Source organism: Diabrotica undecimpunctata, chromosome 1 (assembly GCF_040954645.1).
Source record: "Diabrotica undecimpunctata isolate CICGRU chromosome 1, icDiaUnde3, whole genome shotgun sequence".
Classification (NCBI taxonomy): domain Eukaryota; kingdom Metazoa; phylum Arthropoda; class Insecta; order Coleoptera; family Chrysomelidae; genus Diabrotica; species Diabrotica undecimpunctata.
In genome coordinates, this window is record NC_092803.1 from 20,833,083 (window position 1) to 20,853,790 (window position 20,708).

Sequence of the window (20,708 nt, forward strand, 5' to 3'; positions counted from 1 at the left end):
TAACGATGTGCAAGGGACCGGGAATTTTCATCGTTATAAGGAGAGATCGTTATACAGAGAGAGACAAAATTCGGTACTGTAATATTAATAATACTGTACTAAGTAACCTATTTTTATTTAAAAAAATTGATCAAAACGAATATAAATGAATTAACACTGTATTGTACACTACATAGATTTATTAAAAAATAATATAAGCAATACAGCATAAAAAAATGACTGTACAATTAAAACATGTGTACTGTGCAATAACAAAATAATATGCTGCTGTAAAATTTATTTGGCCTACGTTATCAAAAAAGTCTCAGCATAAATCACTCAAAAGCACTCATATCGTCTTCCTGGTGGATGAAGAATCGATGCAGTACTTTTGTCGCATCCAATGCCTGCTGAGGGGTCGGGGCGGTTCTGGCTCTGCTTTCACTTCCGGGTCACTGTTTTCTTCTACACGAACTGCTTGTAGGATGTCCTCGTCAAAACGTCCAGGTGTTGTAGCTAGATTTTCATCAACTTCTTCAAAATCTGTTAGCTCTTCTGGTCCGTAGGTGATAATAAGTTCAAACTGTCTGGTCCAAACATCTAATTTCAGGTCATCTTCACCATCAGTCAATCCTTGATCTTCCAGCCATCCTGCATGTTTGAAGGAATGTTTTATTGTATTGCTCATCACCTCGTCCCAGAATTTACTAATCATTAGGATGGCGTCAAGAATGTTAGTTTAAGATGGCCATTGTTCTCAACTAATGCCAACAAAAGTCTTCTCTGTAATGGCTTTTCAAACTCTTGATGACACTTTGGTCGATGGGCTGAAGGACAATCGTTGTGTTTGCTGGCAGAAAACAAAGTTCGATGTTTTGAAGGTCGCATAGTACATAATGGGCAGGACAATTGTCTAAGAGCAGAAGAATTTTTTTCCCTTCAAGCTCGATATCCCACTTTCTTATCGCTTCTTCAAACATTTCTGAAGTCATCCACGAACTCTTGTTTGCTTTATAGGTCACCGGTAGATTTTTTATGTTTTTAAAGCAACGTGGGTTTTTCGACTTCCCTATCACTAACAAGTTTCGCATCACCGAACCTGTCATGTTAGCGGCCACTAAAAATGTAATGCTTTTCTTAGAGAGCTGTCCACCAACGCACTTTTCCGATTTAAATTTTAAAGTTCTGTTTGGTGTCATTTTAAAAAACACTCCAGTCTCACCAGCATTAAAAATGCCGTCTGATGCATATCGTGCCTTCATTCCAGACACACGTTTTCTAGCCAATCATCCAATCAATACCAATAGCCAATCATACCGCGCTCCATCTACGCATCAAGCCACTTTTTTCTGTCCTTTAATATCGTAGCCATAGTTGACTGAGACAGCACCGTACGACGAACGACATCCGATTGCTTTTCACCTTTCTATATTGCTTGAGATATCGATAACTTTTCCTCCACCGAGAACACTTTACGCTTTTTCGAAAACATGTTGACTGTTGAGACGCTGAGACACAACTCAAACTGGAAATGAAAAGTCGTCAATAGATAACAACATCTGTGTGATAACAGTGAGGCACGCCGCCCGAACAATAAAAGCGAGTCACTTAACCCTCTTTAAGAATGAGTAGAATGGGTGGCCGCATTCCTTAAGCGCAAAACAAAACAACTGCTGGACAATGACCTTGCCACTTGTGACTCAGGTAGTCTGAACTTTAAACACAATAACACATTTGTCATCGACTATTGAACGCTGAAAAGTCATCGCTATAAAGAGAGAACGATATCTGTATAGAGCAAGAATTAATACATTGTCCTTATGATGAACCAACCAACGTTTACTATTTTCATCGTTATAGAGGAATTATCGCTATATGGGGAATCGTTATAAAGAGAGACTACTGTATTTGAATTAAAACATTGAATTGATTCAAAAAATTAGCGATCAGTGGCGAGGTTATATTGCCATTCAAAACTGGATGATGATATTAAAAATGAAACACTAATTGACATAAATACTGGTACAAAATTTCGTAAATCCATGAAAAATTTACAGATTCGCATTTTTATTTGACGAAATTGTAACCTAATTTCCAATAAAACAAGATAATTTTGGCAACATCGTCATTCGTCCGTTCTCTTCAAGGGTAAACTGCATATGAGACAGGCCTAACTCCCTAAAAACCCCCCTCGTAGGGTAGGGGGCGTAAAACATCTATTTACCAAGAATCTATACGGCGCGCCGTAGAATAAAATGTTTTAAACAAGAAATGTAGCCGAGATAATTTTGAAAAAAAAAAATGTTTATTAGCACTTTTTCTGCAGAATGTATCGTTCCCTTAGAAAAACGCTTGAAGTAACCGGCGATTTTAAATGTCAGTTACGCGTGTGAAATCCAATTTTTTAAATAAAATTTGTTTCAACTCGACGGCAAAAATTCAATATCTTTTGATCAGAGTGTGGTATCGACAAAAATCAAAATGCATTTTAGATGTGAAGAGTGCAGCTTTCGTACACAATTTTTGAATTTGGTCTCAAATGAAGTCAGCTTCTATAAAGCTGTTAAATAAATAATCGTTGCGAGATTTTTGCCATTTTATACGAGTCTCATGATATCAATAAAATTTATGACTCATTGACGGGTCACTATGGAATTTCCATTATTAGAGCCTAATATTCAAAACCTACAGCATGAAATTTCGATTTTTAGTTTTGGCAACAAATATTACGCATTTGAAATATGCGTAAAAACGCTAAATTTTAAACTTTAACATTGCAAACGACCTAAAACGTTTAAAACTCCTTCTTTTCGATTGCACATGTACATTTTTCACAAAATATACGATTACAGTACTCCTAGCTGTCGTCGACGCAAACTACAAATTTATGTACATCGATGTTGGCTCATATGGTAAAGAGGGAAACAGCGGTATTTTTGAAAAGTCCAAATTGGGCCATATGTTGCACAGTGGTAACTATACTACCATCTGCAATACAGCTCCCTAACTCTGAACTTACTTTGCCGCATTTTTTTGTTGGGGTCGATGCATTCAGATTACATCCAAACATGATGAAACCGCACCAAAGAGAAGATGCTACTGGTAACCATATTAAAGCTGTGTTTAATTACAGACTGTGTCGTGTCAGGAGAACTTCGGAAAACGCATTTGGGATCCGTATTTTTTACACTCCAATATGCCTCAAGCATAAAACAGTAGATGGCGTCATCATTGTGTCTTGCTGTTTACAAAATATGATGAGGCAAGGGAATAACAACTAATAATGTAATAGTTTAGTTTTTTGTTGTAGGCTTTAGATCTGAACATGTACCGTTTCAATTACTTTAAAATTTAAATACTATAGATGATTTTTTTTTAAATGTTATTTGTAATTTATTATTTAATAAGACTGTAACTAGATTTTAGGTTATATTAAAGAAAATTGGAACACAATTGCTTCTTCTTCTTGTGCCACTCCTATCGGAGATTGGAAATCATCAAGGCTATCCTGACCTTGTTTACAGCTGACCTAAAGAGTTCATTAGTGGTACAGCCAAACCACTCTCTCAAATTACGCAGCCACAAGTTGCTAGTTATTCATATATACCTGTTTTCCCAAATTCTCCAGCAAAAACAACCCAAATGTTGTCCTTAGCGAGCTGATCCTTATAGAGACCGTGTTTCATGTCAAATACCGCAGGATATGCAGCTACTGCCTCAATAAGTTTTTCATCTTCTTCACACGTAAAAGACATCCTCAAAAACAAGAAACACTTCACAAACAGCTAAACAAACAATCTCTCCAATAAAAAACTCTCAAAATCACATACACAAACCACTATTGTCGCTCAGCGTTTACGACTCGACTGTGTCTGCTAGAGCAGACACAGTCTGTTGTCTCAGCAACCAGTCGCCAACGATTGACGCTAGCGGCTCCAGCGACAGACGCTTCAGTCAAAACGGCGCCGTAACAGACCACACAAGCGGTACACGACGATCATCGCTCAGCGACGATCGCAACAGACACTCCAGTAAAAACGTACCTTAAGAGAACAGTTCATTCTACACAAAAAGTGCTAATTAACATTTTTGTTGGAGATTGAAGGGGAAGCCCGAGGGTTGAAGTGGAAAACTTTTTTGCAAAATTCAGCTTGTTTGTATGATTTTTAAAGGTCAAACGTCTGACGCCTGGACTATAGCTCATTTTTCTTCTACGGTTTCTTCACTATAAGCAAAAGAGTTTGGGCAACGAATAAAATTTTTGGTACAAAATATGCTTTATTAATGTTAAATTACAAAACCGTAACAACATAAAATAAAGTATTAAAAACAAAAGTATATCAATGAGTGAAGGCTTTCGACTGCTAGTCTTTTATGATACAATGTTTACATGGCCATGACCTGGAAAGAACAAAAGCCTTCAAAGTCGTAGAATAAAGGCCACTAAAAAATGAATTCCAAACCAACCTATAATTCAGGTAAACAATGAATCATATAAAAAATTCTTAATCTGATTTATATTTGAAATTTCAATTAGTTGTCCTCCCAATGCATGTCCTGAAGAAGCAATATTTTCTTAGAATGAGTATTCAGATACTTAAGTACCTGTTGTTGATTTTTTTTACTTGTAGCGAAAACTTAGAAGTATCTTCTTGAATTTAGTATTTATAATTAAATGAATAAGGGTCTACCTTTTATAGAAATCGTAAGTACTAGTATGGGTAACGTTTTCATTCAATCAAAGCATATGATAGTAATATGTTCTTTGTTTATAGTCTAGTGTCCTTTTGTAAGCCATTTCTAGCACTTTCAGCCTTACTTTGTAGTTTCCGTTCGACTCAATTGAATTTAATATTTTAACTTTGTAAAAATGACATTTCTAGGAGGAATACGTAACCGGAGGATGAAAATGTAAATTATGTGTCTTAAAAATATTTTTGAAAACAAAGTAAGATGCAGGATTTTCAGTTTCTTCTCTATACAGGTTATATATGTTAGTAATACTTAAATTAGGTGAAAGATATTTTGTATGGCTACATTTTAATCTGCTGTAGTGAGACTCGTAACTAGCAAGTCTTTCAATGAAATTTTTTATTTGCTTTTGTTTCTCTTCGCTGGTTTTGTTGTAAGGTGGATGTTTTCCACGTCTGTCACGTGGTGCTGGCAACCCTATGTTCTTATTTTTTAATAATCTATCTAACCTGCCGTCAGAAACTTGAAAAATACTCTGGAAAAATATTTTACATACTTTTTGATCCTTTCCGCTGCTATCTGGTAAAAAATATAATCTAGTTTTTTCCCTTCTAGAATTTACATTTCCTGTGTATGAACGTAATTTTGTCATTACTTTTATCAAAGAAAATAAATATGCAGTTTGCAGGTTGAAATTTTCCATTGCATAAAAATTTAAATACAATTCCAGCTGTCTTGCTTCAGGGATTAACAAATGACATCTGTTCTTACATAGACATGTAACAATTTCAAATACCTTAGGTGAAACTACTTTTCCTGATTGGGTTTTATACTCTAATCCTGAATACCTTTTTTTCTTGTTAATGTTTCTTTTCCATGCTGCTTCATTTTGAATATGTGTTTTTGGTTTCATACCCTGTTCCACAATGGTTTGTTGCCAGTTATCGTCATGTTTTCCATTTTCCATAAAATTTTCATCTTTGACCTTATTAGATGGAAAATATTCTGAACCTGAACTCATAAAAGAATCCAATTCAGACGAAGGTAATTCTGAAAAGAACCCAAGAGTGAATATTTTATAATCAAGTATTGCTTTGATAAAAAATAATCATTCTTTTCACATGCAGATGTTTTAAAAAATATCTGTACTTTACTTTATTATAACGCTTACCATATTACCTATTATCCATATTATTATTAGCTGTCTGTTAAAGAAGTATTTACTATTACTATATTTCAATGAATAAAGGTGGCTGTTTGACAAAAAATTTGCACTGTTTTTGTAGACTGAGCGGGCTTAGTTTACTTTGCATTTGCAAAAGAATCAAAGTGGACTAAGCGGGATAAGTTTACTTTGCTTTTGGAGCAGAATCAAAATCTCAAAAAGCAAAAGTGTTATTTTACTGCTATCTACTGGAGCAATTGGAAAGTTTAGTTTGTCCATCATGAAGTTTATGCTTTATAATAAAATGTATAAATTTTAGTAGAAATCTGTTCTTTTTTGTGGGTTACTTCTATTGCCCTCGTAGACAATTATTATATTCATAAATCTTAAATTATCATAAATTGTATTAAATATCATGGAAAAAAAGTAAGCTAATTGATTATTATTTAAGGAGTGCAAATGACAATATACAAACTTTCACTCATGTTTACAGAGTTGTTTACATGTATTTTTATTTTTATTAGTATCATGTCATAAATAAAATATGTTCTATATTTACTTTTGGCAATATTAATATTGTTCATCAGTACAAAATTTAGGAGATACAAAAATGTTACTTATAATGAATATTTTATCAATTACCGATGGCTTATGTATTTAAATTTATTAATACAAATTTTTCATTGTATTTCATTATTTTTAGTCATTGCAATTTTTCATCTTATACCTCGGAGAAGAAGAATCATGGCCTTGAATGAATGAATTTTATTTTTTTATATGTTGCTAAATAAAAGGTGCTTGGAAATAGTAAAGTAAATAAAAATAATAAATTTAATTAATGATATACCCCTTTTTCCACTACAATTTAAAATATCTATGATACTATTAAGTATAGGCATTAAACTGCATTGAATTTAGTTTAAGATGGTGATATAAAATATAGGGTGATGAATATAAAAATACTGGTACTAGTGTAATAAGCCGGAACAATGTCTACAGAGATGAAATTTATATCAAAGAATTCTACTTCACTTACTAATGATTGTGCAATGATTTTTATTCAGTGGAAAACATTATTTTGTGTTTTGACTTATCCTGTATTAGATTTAAGGAGTAAAATCAATAATTTTTATGAATTTTGATGATCATTTAAAACTACAGCTACAACAGGTCCTTGCTTTTGTACCCCTTTTCTTTCAATTATACAGGGCTTTGAACTTGTTGAGATTTTTATTAAAATTTGATTATAACTTTTTAAATACCCTATATAACACAACACAACTTTGTATTCTTGTAAATATATGAAGCGGATTTTAAATTTAAAATAAAATGCAGGGTGTTTCAGTAAAAAAAACATCTTTAAATGGTTATTTGTAACTAATTTTAAAAGGGAAGCTCTTAGTTTTGCAAATAACTTTTTTTAGTATCTTTTATAATAATAAATTCACAAAAGTCAATATATATATATGTATATATATATATATATATATATATATATATATATATATATATATATATATATATATATATATATATATATATATATATATTAGTCAAACCTTTCATGTCACAGTTATTTCAGTATCTCTACTTCGTTAGTTATTTGAGCTGATTCCGATTCAAACCAAAAAGTTAATGCCACTCACCTGCTTTGGTGGCGAAGAACTAAACAATTAAATAAATTGTTTTCTGTTCTCTGGCCTGACAAAAGACAGACTTTCTATTTCAAGCAAAATTCGTATTACATACTAAATATTTTTATTATTTGGGATATTATAACACTTAAAAACCGGGCATTTCGCATTTTAGGGCACTCTAACCTAACCAAATATATTTCCTCAAGGCACCGCGTCACAGTGTTGCCGTATTTATTTTAGTAAAATATGTATATGAATGTTACAAATATAAAGTTACTTTTACGAAATAATAATTTGTGTTATGAGAAGCTACAAATTTTAAATAAGTATAAAACTTGCCATATTTTTTTTTGTAAAATGTATACGAAGGTTTAAAATATAAGTTACTTTTACGAAATTATAATTTGTGTTATGAGAAGCTACAAGTTTTAAATAAGTATAAAACAAATATTTTCTGTTTAAATGCAGTTAAATATTGTAAATTAGCACTTTCCAAATCTTATCTATTAGAACCTTATTATTAGGTGCGAATGGTCAACCGGCACAATGACACTTGTGAATCATAAATTATAATTGTCCTAAGAACTTTATTGCGGGCGACCGTTAAACCGTATATGCATTTGATTATCTTTAATTTAACTAAAATCTATGAATTTTTATATAATTTCAATGCATTTCTATTATATACCGTAATTTAATTAATACTATTAATTTTTTATATCATTGTAATCAATTTTATTGTATATGCATTTGATTATCTTTAATTTAATTAAAATCTATGAATTTTTATATAATTTCAATGCATTTCCTATTAACTTTTATATGCATTTCTTTAATATTATGTGAGAGTATGAAAAAACTGGAGACTTGGCAACTCTGACACCATTTAAGAGTATGTTAACTGTCATATAAAAGCTTGGTTAGGTTAGAGTGCCCTAAAATGCGAAATGCCCCTTAAACCTATCTATTTATAACTCACTTATAACTATAGTTATTCACACTAACCTTTATCATTTGTTTGTTTTTCTTCAAATAGTATAAGGTTCCTTGGTATAAGTTTATGTTCATCTTGTTCTATTTCAGTTTTTACATGATATTCCTGTAAGTCTAAATAATCAAATGAATCATTTATACTTTCTATCTTAGGTTCTTCTTTAATATTTTTTGTAAATATATCCCGAAGACCATCACCCACCACATTATTATCTATTTCCATTTTACAGGAATTGTCATTAACTTCTGGTTTTATTTCCATTTAATTGAACGTGCTGTTAAGTATTTGAGTAATATACTAGATGCACTAAAATGCGTCTATATTCTTTGATAATAGTGTTATAATAAATAATCACCTATCAGTTTACAAACAATAACACAATAACCGTGTTTTGACAATGTTAAAATGTCTAATCAAATGTCATGTTAAAATGTCTGTGCAATGTTGCCGATGTCATATGTTTTAAATAAACATTGTATATATTTCAAAAACTATCAGGTCGGTACTTTCTGCTACTACCTAATCGCATGATTATTAAATCAGCCGATTAACTTTAATCGCTGGTTAAACCTTGATTATAGTATATTAACCCATTAGCGCCTAACGGTACCATATGGGCTCGTTAGAAGGAGGTTTTTAAAACGTGAGGAATTTTTTGTAGTGGGGACTCCGAAGCGGTTTGAGTGGTCAGACAAGTTTAGTACATGTCGATACATACCTAGGAGACTTTGTGCGAACCAGTGGTAAAAGGTTTCGTTTGTTTTGGATATTTGAATACATGTGATAGTAATATTCGTGAAAAATATGGACATCAAATTTGTGTAAGTATTATTTAACTCTGAAAATATTATCTAGCTAATTGCATTTATACGTATATTATCAATAACATGTGAAGGAATGTTAGTATGTAAAAACTGTTTTTGTCTAAATTATTATGGCTATAAAATTTGCCTCTAAACATAGGTGTGCCCATATGAGCTCGTTAGGCGTTAATGCCATTTAAGAATAATGTGTTTTATTTTAGGGGAATTGCGCTTCAAGAAGCTCTAGATATAGCTTATGATGAAGGAAATGCCGTAGATATATATATTGAGCCTCCTGATAGTAACATCTTAACTGATGAAGACTCTGCAGATGAAGATGAGAGTGGTTTAGCAGACAATTTTTCGGCAGGACAACTGAGTGCTCCAGCTGAGATTGTATTTGCGAACAAAGACAGACTGGGACTCAACCTTGATAATATTGATATTTTATCTGCATCAACTCATGTACATGTTCCAAATAAGGACAGTTATTCACTGAATATAGCCATCAAACCAGCAGTCACCAATTTTGTTGAAGGAGATTTGCAAACCGGTAGTCGTACATTTCCACCAGGGGACTACTCTAAATACCAATCGTTGAGCTGTTTAGAGATATTTGAATGTTTTTTCTCCGACGATTTGCTTCAAATAATTTTACATGAAACGGTAAACTATGCTTTATTTCAAAATTGTCCTAATCCTAATCTGACCATAGAAGAATTAAAAGTGTTTATTGGTATTCTGATCCTCAGTGGAATTAATGTTTTGCCATCGAAAAGAAGTTATTGGGAAAACTCAGATGATATTAAAAATATTATAATATCAGAAGCCATGCGCCGTGATAGATTCTTGCAAATATGCAGATTTATTCATTTTGCTGATAATAACAATGTAAACACCTCTGATAAAATGTACAAGCTTCGGCTAATTACAGACCACTTAAAATCAAGTTTTCTTAAACACTTTATACCTGAACCAAATCTTTCCTACGATGAATCGATGATTCGGTATTTTGGTCGCCATGGATGTAAACAATTCATCCGTGGCAAACCAGTAAGATTTGGATACAAAGTTTGGTCGTTGAATACTCTGAATGGTTACTTGGTGAATTTTGAAGTATACCAAGGAAAAAATCCCAGATCAAATTCTAATTGTGAATCAATTTTTGGAAAACCAACGGCTCCTCTACTGCAAATGATTGAGGAACTAAAGGAAAAAGGAAACTTTCCGTACAATTTTTTTTTCGATAACTTGTTTACAAATCCAAATTTATTATGTACTCTAAAAGCTAATGGTTATACTGGAACCGGCACTATAAGGGAAAACCGCTTGCCAAAGGACTGCCCTCTTCCTTCAAAAAAAGGAGGTTGAAAAACAAAGAAGAGGATACTTTTCATACATTTTAGACAGGGAAACGGGAATAGTGTATGTTAGATGGATGGACAATAATGTTGTCACCCTTGCTAGTACGAGTTATGGTATTGAGCCAGTGAAGGCAGTAGACAGGTTTAACAGAAAAGAAAAGAAAATACTTCCCATACCAAGGCCTAATCTTATAGCGGAATACAATAAAAATATGGGTGGAACTGACCAAATGGACAACAACATATCTTGGTAAGTTTGTCTCTTTGTCTGCCTTTAGAATATAATTTTGTATCTGATTGTAGTTATCGCATTGGTATTAGATCAAAGAAATGGTACTGGTCCATATTTACTTATCTAATTGATGCTGCATTACAGAATGCATGGATTTTGTACAGAAAAAGTGGCCGAAAAATTAGTCAACTAGATTTTAGACGAAGTATTTACCAGGTAAATAAACAGGTAGAAGGAAGCTATTCAGTAGTACTCTTGTGTTTCTTTTCTTTATTTCAGACGTATTTAACAAGATACAGGGTACAACCGAAAGCTACTGGACGAGCACCGAAAGCAGCAGCGAGTGATTTTCGAGTTAGCAATGATATTAGATATGCTGGAATGCATCATTACATTATTACAGTCCCCGAAGGTAAAAGGCGAAGATGTGGGGGTGACAATTGCAATAGTAGGGGACGAACAATGTGCTGCAAATGCAATATTGGACTTTGTATAGATTGTTTTCGAATGTTTCATAATCAATAGTTAATTTTTATAAAAATAATTTTTTTTTTGTGTATAATATAGGTTGCGCCTAACGAGCCCATATGGGAACAGCTATTTTAAAGCATCTTGTTGTTCCTAATAAAAAAATATGGTCAAAAGTATGTTGTAGGGTCTTATTTTAGTCATTATTATTGTAAATTTCTAAAATTTTAAGAAATTTTTTTTTCTCGGCGTTAATGGGTTAAAGTATAAAAACAGAATAACAAAACAATTGTTATTTATTCTGTGGTATAAGTGGATATTGAAGTCTTTAAAACACGCTCAAGTCACATAATAATAAAACAATCAGAATGCCACTCTGCTTGTCAAGATAAGTACGCGGATCTCGTTCGCACAGACGGAATCAGCCATGTTTTAAACGGAATCAGTGCTGTTCAGTGAAATTTTATCTGGTGTGCATAGAAAAATTAACCCAGTTTAATTGATTTACGACAACCATAGACATAACATGCAATATTTTATGTCGTACTTTTAGTTGAAGAATAGGTTAAATTATTTCAAATTTACTAAATTATTAATCTCTAAAAATTTAAATTATAGTTCTGTCGAAGCTTGTCACAAAATTTCTCAATCCGAGTCTGTGTTTCCGTTTAAAATATGGCGATCGCGTGCTGACACACTTCAAAGGCGGCATCTGAGAGTGGGCATTCTGATTGTTATTTATTCTGTATCATTCTGTATTTCAAATCTGTATCATTCTGTATTCAAAGCCAATCACTATTGAACGAGGCGTAAGACAGGGCTGTGTACTGTCTCCCACCCTCTTTAACGTGTATTCTGAGAATCTATTTAGGGAAGCTTTAAAAGATCAAAAAGGAATTATCATAGGAGGAGAAATAATTAACAATATACGGTACGCCGATCTGCAGGAGCTAATCAATAGAGTTGACATGGAATGCACAAATTGGGGACTGTCGATAAATATCGATAAAACTAAATACATGGTGACAAGTAAAGTGGATATCGGTGCAACCCAACTGATATTAAACCAACAACCGCTGCAGAGAGTTCAGAGATTCAAATACCTTGGATGTTGGATTACCCAAAATCTGGATCCATCCTTCGAAATTCGATGTAGAATTGAACAGGCAAGAAACTCATTTCAAAAATTTAAGCCTCTATTATCCAATAACTCATTAAATTTGGAAATCCGTGAAAAGTTTACAAGATGTTACGTGTGGTCTGTACTTTTGTATGGATGTGAAACTTGGACTTGAAACGCCGATATCATGAATAAAATCGAGGCGTTTGAGATGTGGTTGTATCCAAGGATACTAAAAATTCCATGGACTAGCAGAACCAGAAACGAAGAAGTTGAACAATGAACTCTATTAAATATTATTAAGAGGCGTAAACTAGAATATCTTGGACATATAATCAGAGGACCAACATATGAGTTCCTTCGGCTAATTCTCAACGGTAAAATCGAAGGAAAGAAATGGACAGGACGGAAGAAACTCTCTTGGTTGAGGAATTTGCGGCAGTGGACAGGTTTGACAGCGGACCAATTGCTACACGTAGCGCAAGACCGAGATCAGTATAACAATATTATAAGCATGGTAGTCGCCGACGTTCCGTAGCGATATGGCACTCTAAGAAGAAGATTCTGTATTTATACTGCTCAAGTATGTAAAGACCAGTTATCTACGAATACTTTACGCTATTTTTTTATTGATACACTACGTACACTGGTAAAGATCCCTTATTTTGACGTAACCTGTCAAATTAAGAGTAGGAGGTAAGACGTGTAACTTCACTTATATGGATATTTGATCAAATTTGTTTTATAATGTTCCGTTATTTAATGAAGATTGTTTTTAGTATTATTATTATTCTCAATAAAGTTCAAAATTTTGAAAATTACGCAAAAAATATATTTTTTATTTATATCAAAAATATAAAACCTAACTTACTAGGGAGTCTAGTGGAAGAAAATCAGCATCCCCAAATATATCAGGGTTAAATGGATGAATCCCCGATCTCTCAAATCCTTTAACTATATTGCTGGGGGTAAAAGCATTCAAAAACGCAAGGCGAATACACTCGCCTTGCGAATACACGCAGGCTATGTTGTAAATTGTTAAAGGAATACCCGGATTGTTTACGGGCTTTTATGAGTCCTTTTATTGGTCCGTTTATGATTTAAAAACTGTTAGATCAAAGGGCTTCATTTTATTGCTGCAATGTGGAGGCAATGTTAATATAAAAATTCTAGTCTCTCTAGCCCTGTTAACTATTTTTGCAGATATGTGACACTCTTCAATATCATAAATCAATATAGAAGAATTATTTATTGAACTATTTGTTTGTTTGATAGAATTTTCCAATACCTCGACAAATTATTTCGGAATTCATCCAGCCGCTTTGTACTGCCAACCCTAATGTATTGGGAGGAGCACCTTGTATAAGGCGCTGCGTATGCAGCTTGAAACATATCCTAGGAAATACTAGGACTGGTGCCGGGGAAGTCCCAGCAGCAGAAACAATGGCACACATTGTAACCAGCCCACCTCGTTCCCCATTTGTACAAGGGTGGGGGTACTTGCTTGACATACTTGCCTGACTAATCTTTTTAGGGTTCTGAACAATGGTAAGCCCGGTTCCATCTAAATTAAAAATTCTCGATCCTTGGGAAAGTGAAGGGTTTTTATTTAATATATTACGGAGATTTTCGAGAAAAATTCCTACATTGTGTCTATTAAAAGAAGTCAGTCTTTATACTACTACTTTAACTACACGCCTCTGGTTGTCTTATGCTTAATTTTTTTTGCAGCGTTGCATAAAACCTCGTAGCCAAATTTCACCTGCCATTTTTGTTGAATTCCATAATTCTGGCGTTTTTAGTTTATTTACAACAGAAACTTCATACGCCAGTTTACGAACATCTAAAGTCGTTAGTCCATACGCCATTTTGCTACAGGCTTCTCTTCGCAAAGACATGTTCTCATTTATAACTAAATTTACCGCCCTACTCATTGATTCTTTTGAAAAGGTAGCAATTTTTCGTGGTTTCTGTTTTCTTACCATCTGAAATGAATACCGAATTATAGTAACGTTCATAATTAATTATCTTCATAATAAAAAAAAACTTTCAACTTTGATTTATTTATAAAGATTATTACCAACATTTAAGATACTAACTACAAACTAGTACAGACTGAGACAGTCTCACTGTGTACTATTTTACTCGATATAAATTAACCCAAGGCGTTATTCTAAGAAGTGATTTTCTATGGTTGAAATTTTGTGAGGTTAGGGCCAACAACAATAATAATAATAATATTTCGAAGTGAAATTATCAACTTAAACTACCTGCTGTTAATTACTACTTCAATAATACCTTCTAAAAAATAACTACTTACCTTCGTAAAATATTTTTTTGGATATTCTTTTACAAAACTCGGGAAAATGCGAATTCACTACAGCGACATGTGGCACTAAACGAAACCCATCCACAAATAAAATATCAACTTAATTAAGCGCCAAATTTGAAAGTGAGAAACAATGTCTTACTGTGGACTATCCTCCCATACAGTTGGAAGTGGAATTTCTCTTAAATCAGAATTTACTTTTGCCAACAGTTTTCCATCGAAGCTACATAATTGAAGTATTGCAGCATTTAAATGCATTCGAAACTTTTTTACGGGTATTTTTTTAGGAATGTTATGTTATGTGAACCTACCTTAATATTTGTAAACCTACCTTAACATGAGTGACAGGTGAAGGATATACCACAGCGGACAGGAGGAAAAAAGATGGCTCGTTAGATATAATCATGTATTAAGTTTAGTTGGTCTTTAATAAAAGATATTAAAAAGAAACTGGTCGTCAATATTATTAAAAGCCCACAGAGACAACGTAACAAGGAATTACATTTACACTGGCACCTTCTACAAAAGCAACACTTAACACTCTATCAACCAACTGCTAAATTGCTATTTAAAATAATTAAATTTCAGCAAACACCGAAAAACACTCTAGCAGGAACTGCTTTCCAACTAAAACGTAAAACACTTCGCATAGACCGATCCAGTCTGTGCGAACCGGTCAGTGTAAACCTTAGACAAGGAAAGAGAGGGGACGCGTAATCGTATGGAATTTACTGAAGCCTAAACCGGCACCAGAAAAGTTGCCAGATCATATTTTATTTCTTTAGTAGATTGAGAATAATGGATATATATATATATATATATATATATATATATACATAATATATACATATATATATATATATATATATATATATATATATATATATATATATATATATATATATCAATAGATTTTCTTTTCAAAATTTATAATTGAACACTGACGTAATGATCACTTTTTGAACATGATTTTATCATTACACATTTTTTAGTAGATCGATGTGTTTCAGTAAATCAGTAAATTAAACTTAAAATCAGTAGATCTACTGGAAAATCAGTAGATTTGGTAACCCTGCGAGAGGTAGTAATGGGCAACGTACAGACACCAAAACATGGCGGTCACATCGAGACTGGCTTCACTTTTCTAAGATTTATTAAATGAGCGTGACTTGTCGTCATCTCTCTTTCCTTGTCTAAGGTGTAAACTAATAGGTCAAACGTTCCACTCTTAAAGTGTTTCTACTATAAATATTTCTTACTTATACCATACTATTTGACTTATTAAGTAGAAAAAACAAATTATTAAATTTTTGGAGAAAATAAAATATTTTAAGTAAAGCATATAATGTTTCTCCGGAAACATCACATTAAAAATGCTAGTTTAGATGATATTTTGATATTTTATAAGACTTTTTTCTTTTGATTTGCAAGAATATTTAGTGTGCTAATTCGTAACTTATAATTCAAAATTGTTTTAATCGGTTTACGTCGGAAAATTGACTTAAGCCAGTCCATAATAACAGTTTTTTTGTACAAATAAATTCTACTTTAAAACCAAAGTGCTCTTCTTAGTCTAGAGTTAGTTTTCTATTCTTAATAATGGACAAATCTTCAATTCAGTTTTAAATATAAAAGTAAGGGTTAGTCGAAAGAAAAATAAAACACAATTTTTTAATATCAATAAATTAAAGTAAAGGCTAGACTGATGCCCATAGGAAACATAAAAGCTGTACATCAATGTCAACATAAAGATAAACAGATTTTTAGAAGACAATGGTCAGCCAGATCAGTCAATATAATAACTAAATCTTATTGAGCTAATGAATGAAACTTTAATGATCATTGATGATATAAGGTACCACGAGGCAAGTGAAAAAAATATAATTTTCTAAGTTCTATGTATAATAATCACAGACTCACGTTTTTGTCTGTCACTTCTAGCTTAATGCGTTAGAGAGAATTCGATAAACTGTGACGCACTGAAAGAAGGGTTTGGGATGAACTATACTTTTTTTTTAAATTGAAATTTTTTAAAAATGTTTCGTTAATTTCTGGGCAGAAAAACAGTATAATAAAAAGTTATGTGACGGTTTTTCGTTGTGTTGGAACAAACCAATTTTTAATTCAAAGTTATACAATTAAAAAAATAAATACTTTGAATATTGTAAATATCATACATTTTAAAGTTTTAAAATTAAAAATTTAACAATTTAATATATTGACAATAAAGATTTTATTGTGAAAAAACAAAAAAAAAGACAGCAAAAAAAAAGTTTGCAAATCAATGGCATCGAAATTTGTTTCGGCGTAGATGCAAAGTTACCCGTTCGTACTCCTTTCCCACTTCCCCCTAACTACATATTTCATTATGAAATTTTCATGATAGTTTTAAGCCGACGGCCACGGCACCACGCTGTGGTGCGCTGTGGTAAAAAAGTTTGCAAATCAATGGCATCGAAATTTGTTTCGGCGTAGATGCAAAGTTACCCGTTCGTACTCCTTTCCCACTTCCCCCTAACTACATATTTCATTATGAAATTTTCATGATAGTTTTAAGCCGACGGCCACGGCACCACGCTGTGAGTTTATGCAGCCACCCTCTTAAACCGTAACCAAATCGACCATTTGAACTGCTCTTCTATAAGCGTCTATATTCTTTGATGATGATGATATAAGGTACCCCGAGGCAAGTGAAAATATGGGGTAAGTAGAAACCATGTGATTAAGAAATTCAAAATACGGTCCTGTGACTGCCATCTCCAAAACCACTGACGCCGAGGGACAGTCATAGCAAAGAATATAGACGCTTAAGCGTCTATATTCTTTGGTCATAGTTCTGTCGTTAAGCAAAATTATTCAAGTGCTTATCTACTACGCCATATCGTTTTTCGAATTGTAACAATTTGTTACATTTAAGCCAATGGTTTTGATTCAACGAATTCGAATTCACAACGATTTTCAACAGGTAAAGAATATAATAATATTGTATTTTATTAATGTGTAGGTTGAAAAAAACTTGTTTAGATAGTTTTTGTAAATTTAGATATGTTCTACCTACCCCATTGTTTTTTTAATGATTGGGGCAAGTGGAACCGACAACATTGGGGCAAGTGAACATTATTGTCCACTTTCCCCAAGCATTTACTTCAAACGGTTTAATGTAACTTAATTATTTTACTTTGGAGTTACAATGGGTCGTAATTATGTCAAAAAGAAACCACCATCAACATATTCTCAAAAAACATTAAGAGAAGCAGTATAAGCTGTAAAAACTAAGCAAATGATACTCTACAGAGCATCAAAACATTACTCTATTTCAAAAATGACATTATGGATTAAAGGATTAAGATTAATACCATGGGAAAATGGGGTTTTGGCCTCTCAAAAAAATAAATTTTGTTGGCTATTGGACAATATGTGTCAGAAAATATTTATGAAAACTCCATTTAAAGATTCAATACCGGAAGATGATTATTTTTTAAATTTCAAGGGCCGATATGGAGTTTCACAATAGAAGCCGCAATTAGTTGAAGTGTTCCGCAAAAAACTATAGACTCATTTGTAATTACAAAGTACATACTTTGACTTGGTGAAAGAAATCACTTCGAATATACCTCCTGAGAGGATTTATAATCTAGATGAAATCAGTTTCTGCCTAGATCCTAGTCGTATAAAAGTAGTATGGGAAAAAGGAAAAGTGTCTGATCGAGTTACAGGTGGTCCTGGCAACGAAAACTTTTCTGTCTTAATGGGTGGCAATGCTGCAGGAGAAAAATTACCATCCCTTATTATTTTCAAATGAAAAAATATTTGGGATACATGGCTAGCAAAAAAGATGACGAATAAACGGATGGATCGAAACGGATGGATGGAACAATAAACGGATGGATGGAAACGGAAACATTTTCTAATTATATTGAACGTACGTTCCTTCCGAATATTCCTAAAGAGAGACCCATTATTCTGATCTATGACGGCAACTCTTCGCACACATCAATTGCTCTTATAGAAAACGCTTTAAGGGAAGATATAATTATCTTAAAACTACCTCCACATACTAGCCATATACAGCCAATGGATTTGGCTGTGTTCAAGCCTACAAATGTTCGAACCCTATTACAAGTGGTTTTAGTAAGGCCGGTATTTACTTATTCTGCAATACAATGATCCTTGTTGAAAAATTTAAACCCAGGCTTTCAAAAGATTTTAAAATCATAATTCTAAGGAGGAATCATTAGTGAGAAATAGAAATGACCCTAGAAATGTCCGAAAATACCAATGGCGACAAAGCAACACACTTGGTCAGAAGTATTGCGTTAGAAGATAAACAGTCTCTTGAAAGTGATAATCAGAATCATGCATTAAACTTTCTGAAAGAAATTCTTTCGAATCTATTTTACTTGAACATGTTAAAAAATCCCCATTAAATCACCAAAAGTGTAAGAAAATCTATTCTGGCGCTGACACTGACTAAAAGAACGTAAAATCCAATAAAACGGAAAGAAAAAGGATAAAGAAGAAGGAAGCACAATCCGACAGCAGTGATGATGACCAAGCTTTCATTGAGACTAGATCAGATTCCGACGACGATATCGATATATTAAAGTTTCCAAACCGCCCAATAGAAGATGAGTTACTTAGTTGCCTTCGAAAGTATATAAAAAATGATAGAACATATCATTTTTCTAACGTACCAGACATATCAGTCATTTAAATACCAATTTGAGTTTTTCCCAAGTTACAAAAAGGCAACAGACTTAAATTTTGTTTCCTATTTCTCTAATGGTCAACGAATTATAGACTTTTGTAGAGATAATGACCTGATAATTATGAATTCGTTTTTTCAACACAAAGATGTGCACAAATATATCAGAGAAGTCAAGAGTAGAGGAGAAAAGTCCATTATTGACTATGTATTGGTTAACAGACCTTTAAAACAATGTATTACAGATGTCAGAGTCAGAAGGGGAGCAGAAATATATAGCGACCATTATCTGGTAGTATCCCGAACTAATATCGGTGTGAAACAAAAACGCACGCAGAACGTACCAAGAAAAAGAGACAGAACCCCAAGAAATCGCACCTACGCAGTTATTAGGTCATACAAGTTAGCAGATAAGAAAATAGCACAGAAATACAAAAGCTATGTGAATAATAGTCTACAAAAGCACTTAAACCAGAACTATGGCTTAGAAGAAACTTGGCAAAAACTTAAAGAATCCCTCCTAGATGGGGCAAGCAAATCTGCGGAATAGCTAAAATCAATAAAAACAGATAATGTACGATTTGGTGGAGTAATGAAATAAAAGAAGAGGTCAAATCCAAGAAGTTAGCGTGGAAGAAATATCTAGGGAACCAGAATGCAGAAAGCTATCAAAAATATAAGCAACAGAGGGCAAAAGTAAAAGACATGGTGATTAAAGCAAAAAAGAAAAGCTGGGAGGATTTTGGGAATAAGCTGGAGAAGGACTACCACACTAACCAAAAACTATTTTACAAAACTCTGAGAAGTCTAAGAACAGAGAACAGACAACAAACACCAAAACAAATTAAAAACAAAGATGGCCACATCCTCTGCGAGAATGAAAATATTATGAACAGGTGGAGAGAATATTTCGAAGACCTTCTGACTCAAAAAGACTATAATAATGAAATAGACAACACTGAAGAAAACCCATATGAGAACCCAAACCAAAACGAAATAACAATAGAAGAAATAAGAGAAATAATACTCAGGCTCAAAAGAGGAAAGGCAGCTGGCTATGATAAGATAACTGCGGAAATGCTAAAAAATATGGGAGAAAATGGAAATGAAATGCTTAGAAAAGTTTGCAATAAAGCATGGAATGAGAACAAGATCCCAAAAGACTGGGAAGTGGGCGTTATTCTACCCATTTTCAAAAAAGGTGACAGACGAGAATGCAG

The 20,708-nt window shown here is 33.0% G+C and overlaps 1 protein-coding gene across 4 annotated transcripts in view; it reads right to left on the bottom strand.

The window, feature by feature from the left end:
- Positions 1 to 8,857, bottom strand: part of LOC140446204 (uncharacterized) — a 34,675-nt gene extending 25,818 nt beyond the window's left edge. For 3 of the 4 annotated variants that reach the window (XM_072538766.1, XM_072538752.1, XM_072538745.1), the window contains exon 1: positions 8,479 to 8,857. In XM_072538766.1, the coding sequence (XP_072394867.1) occupies positions 8,479 to 8,728 (250 nt within the window). In that variant the 5' untranslated portion in view covers positions 8,729 to 8,857. Of the gene's footprint in view, positions 1 to 5,519; positions 5,722 to 8,478 lie in introns of all 4 variants that reach the window. The other variant, XM_072538761.1, reaches the window with a different exon arrangement.
- Positions 8,858 to 20,708: the final 11,851 nt, after the last annotated feature.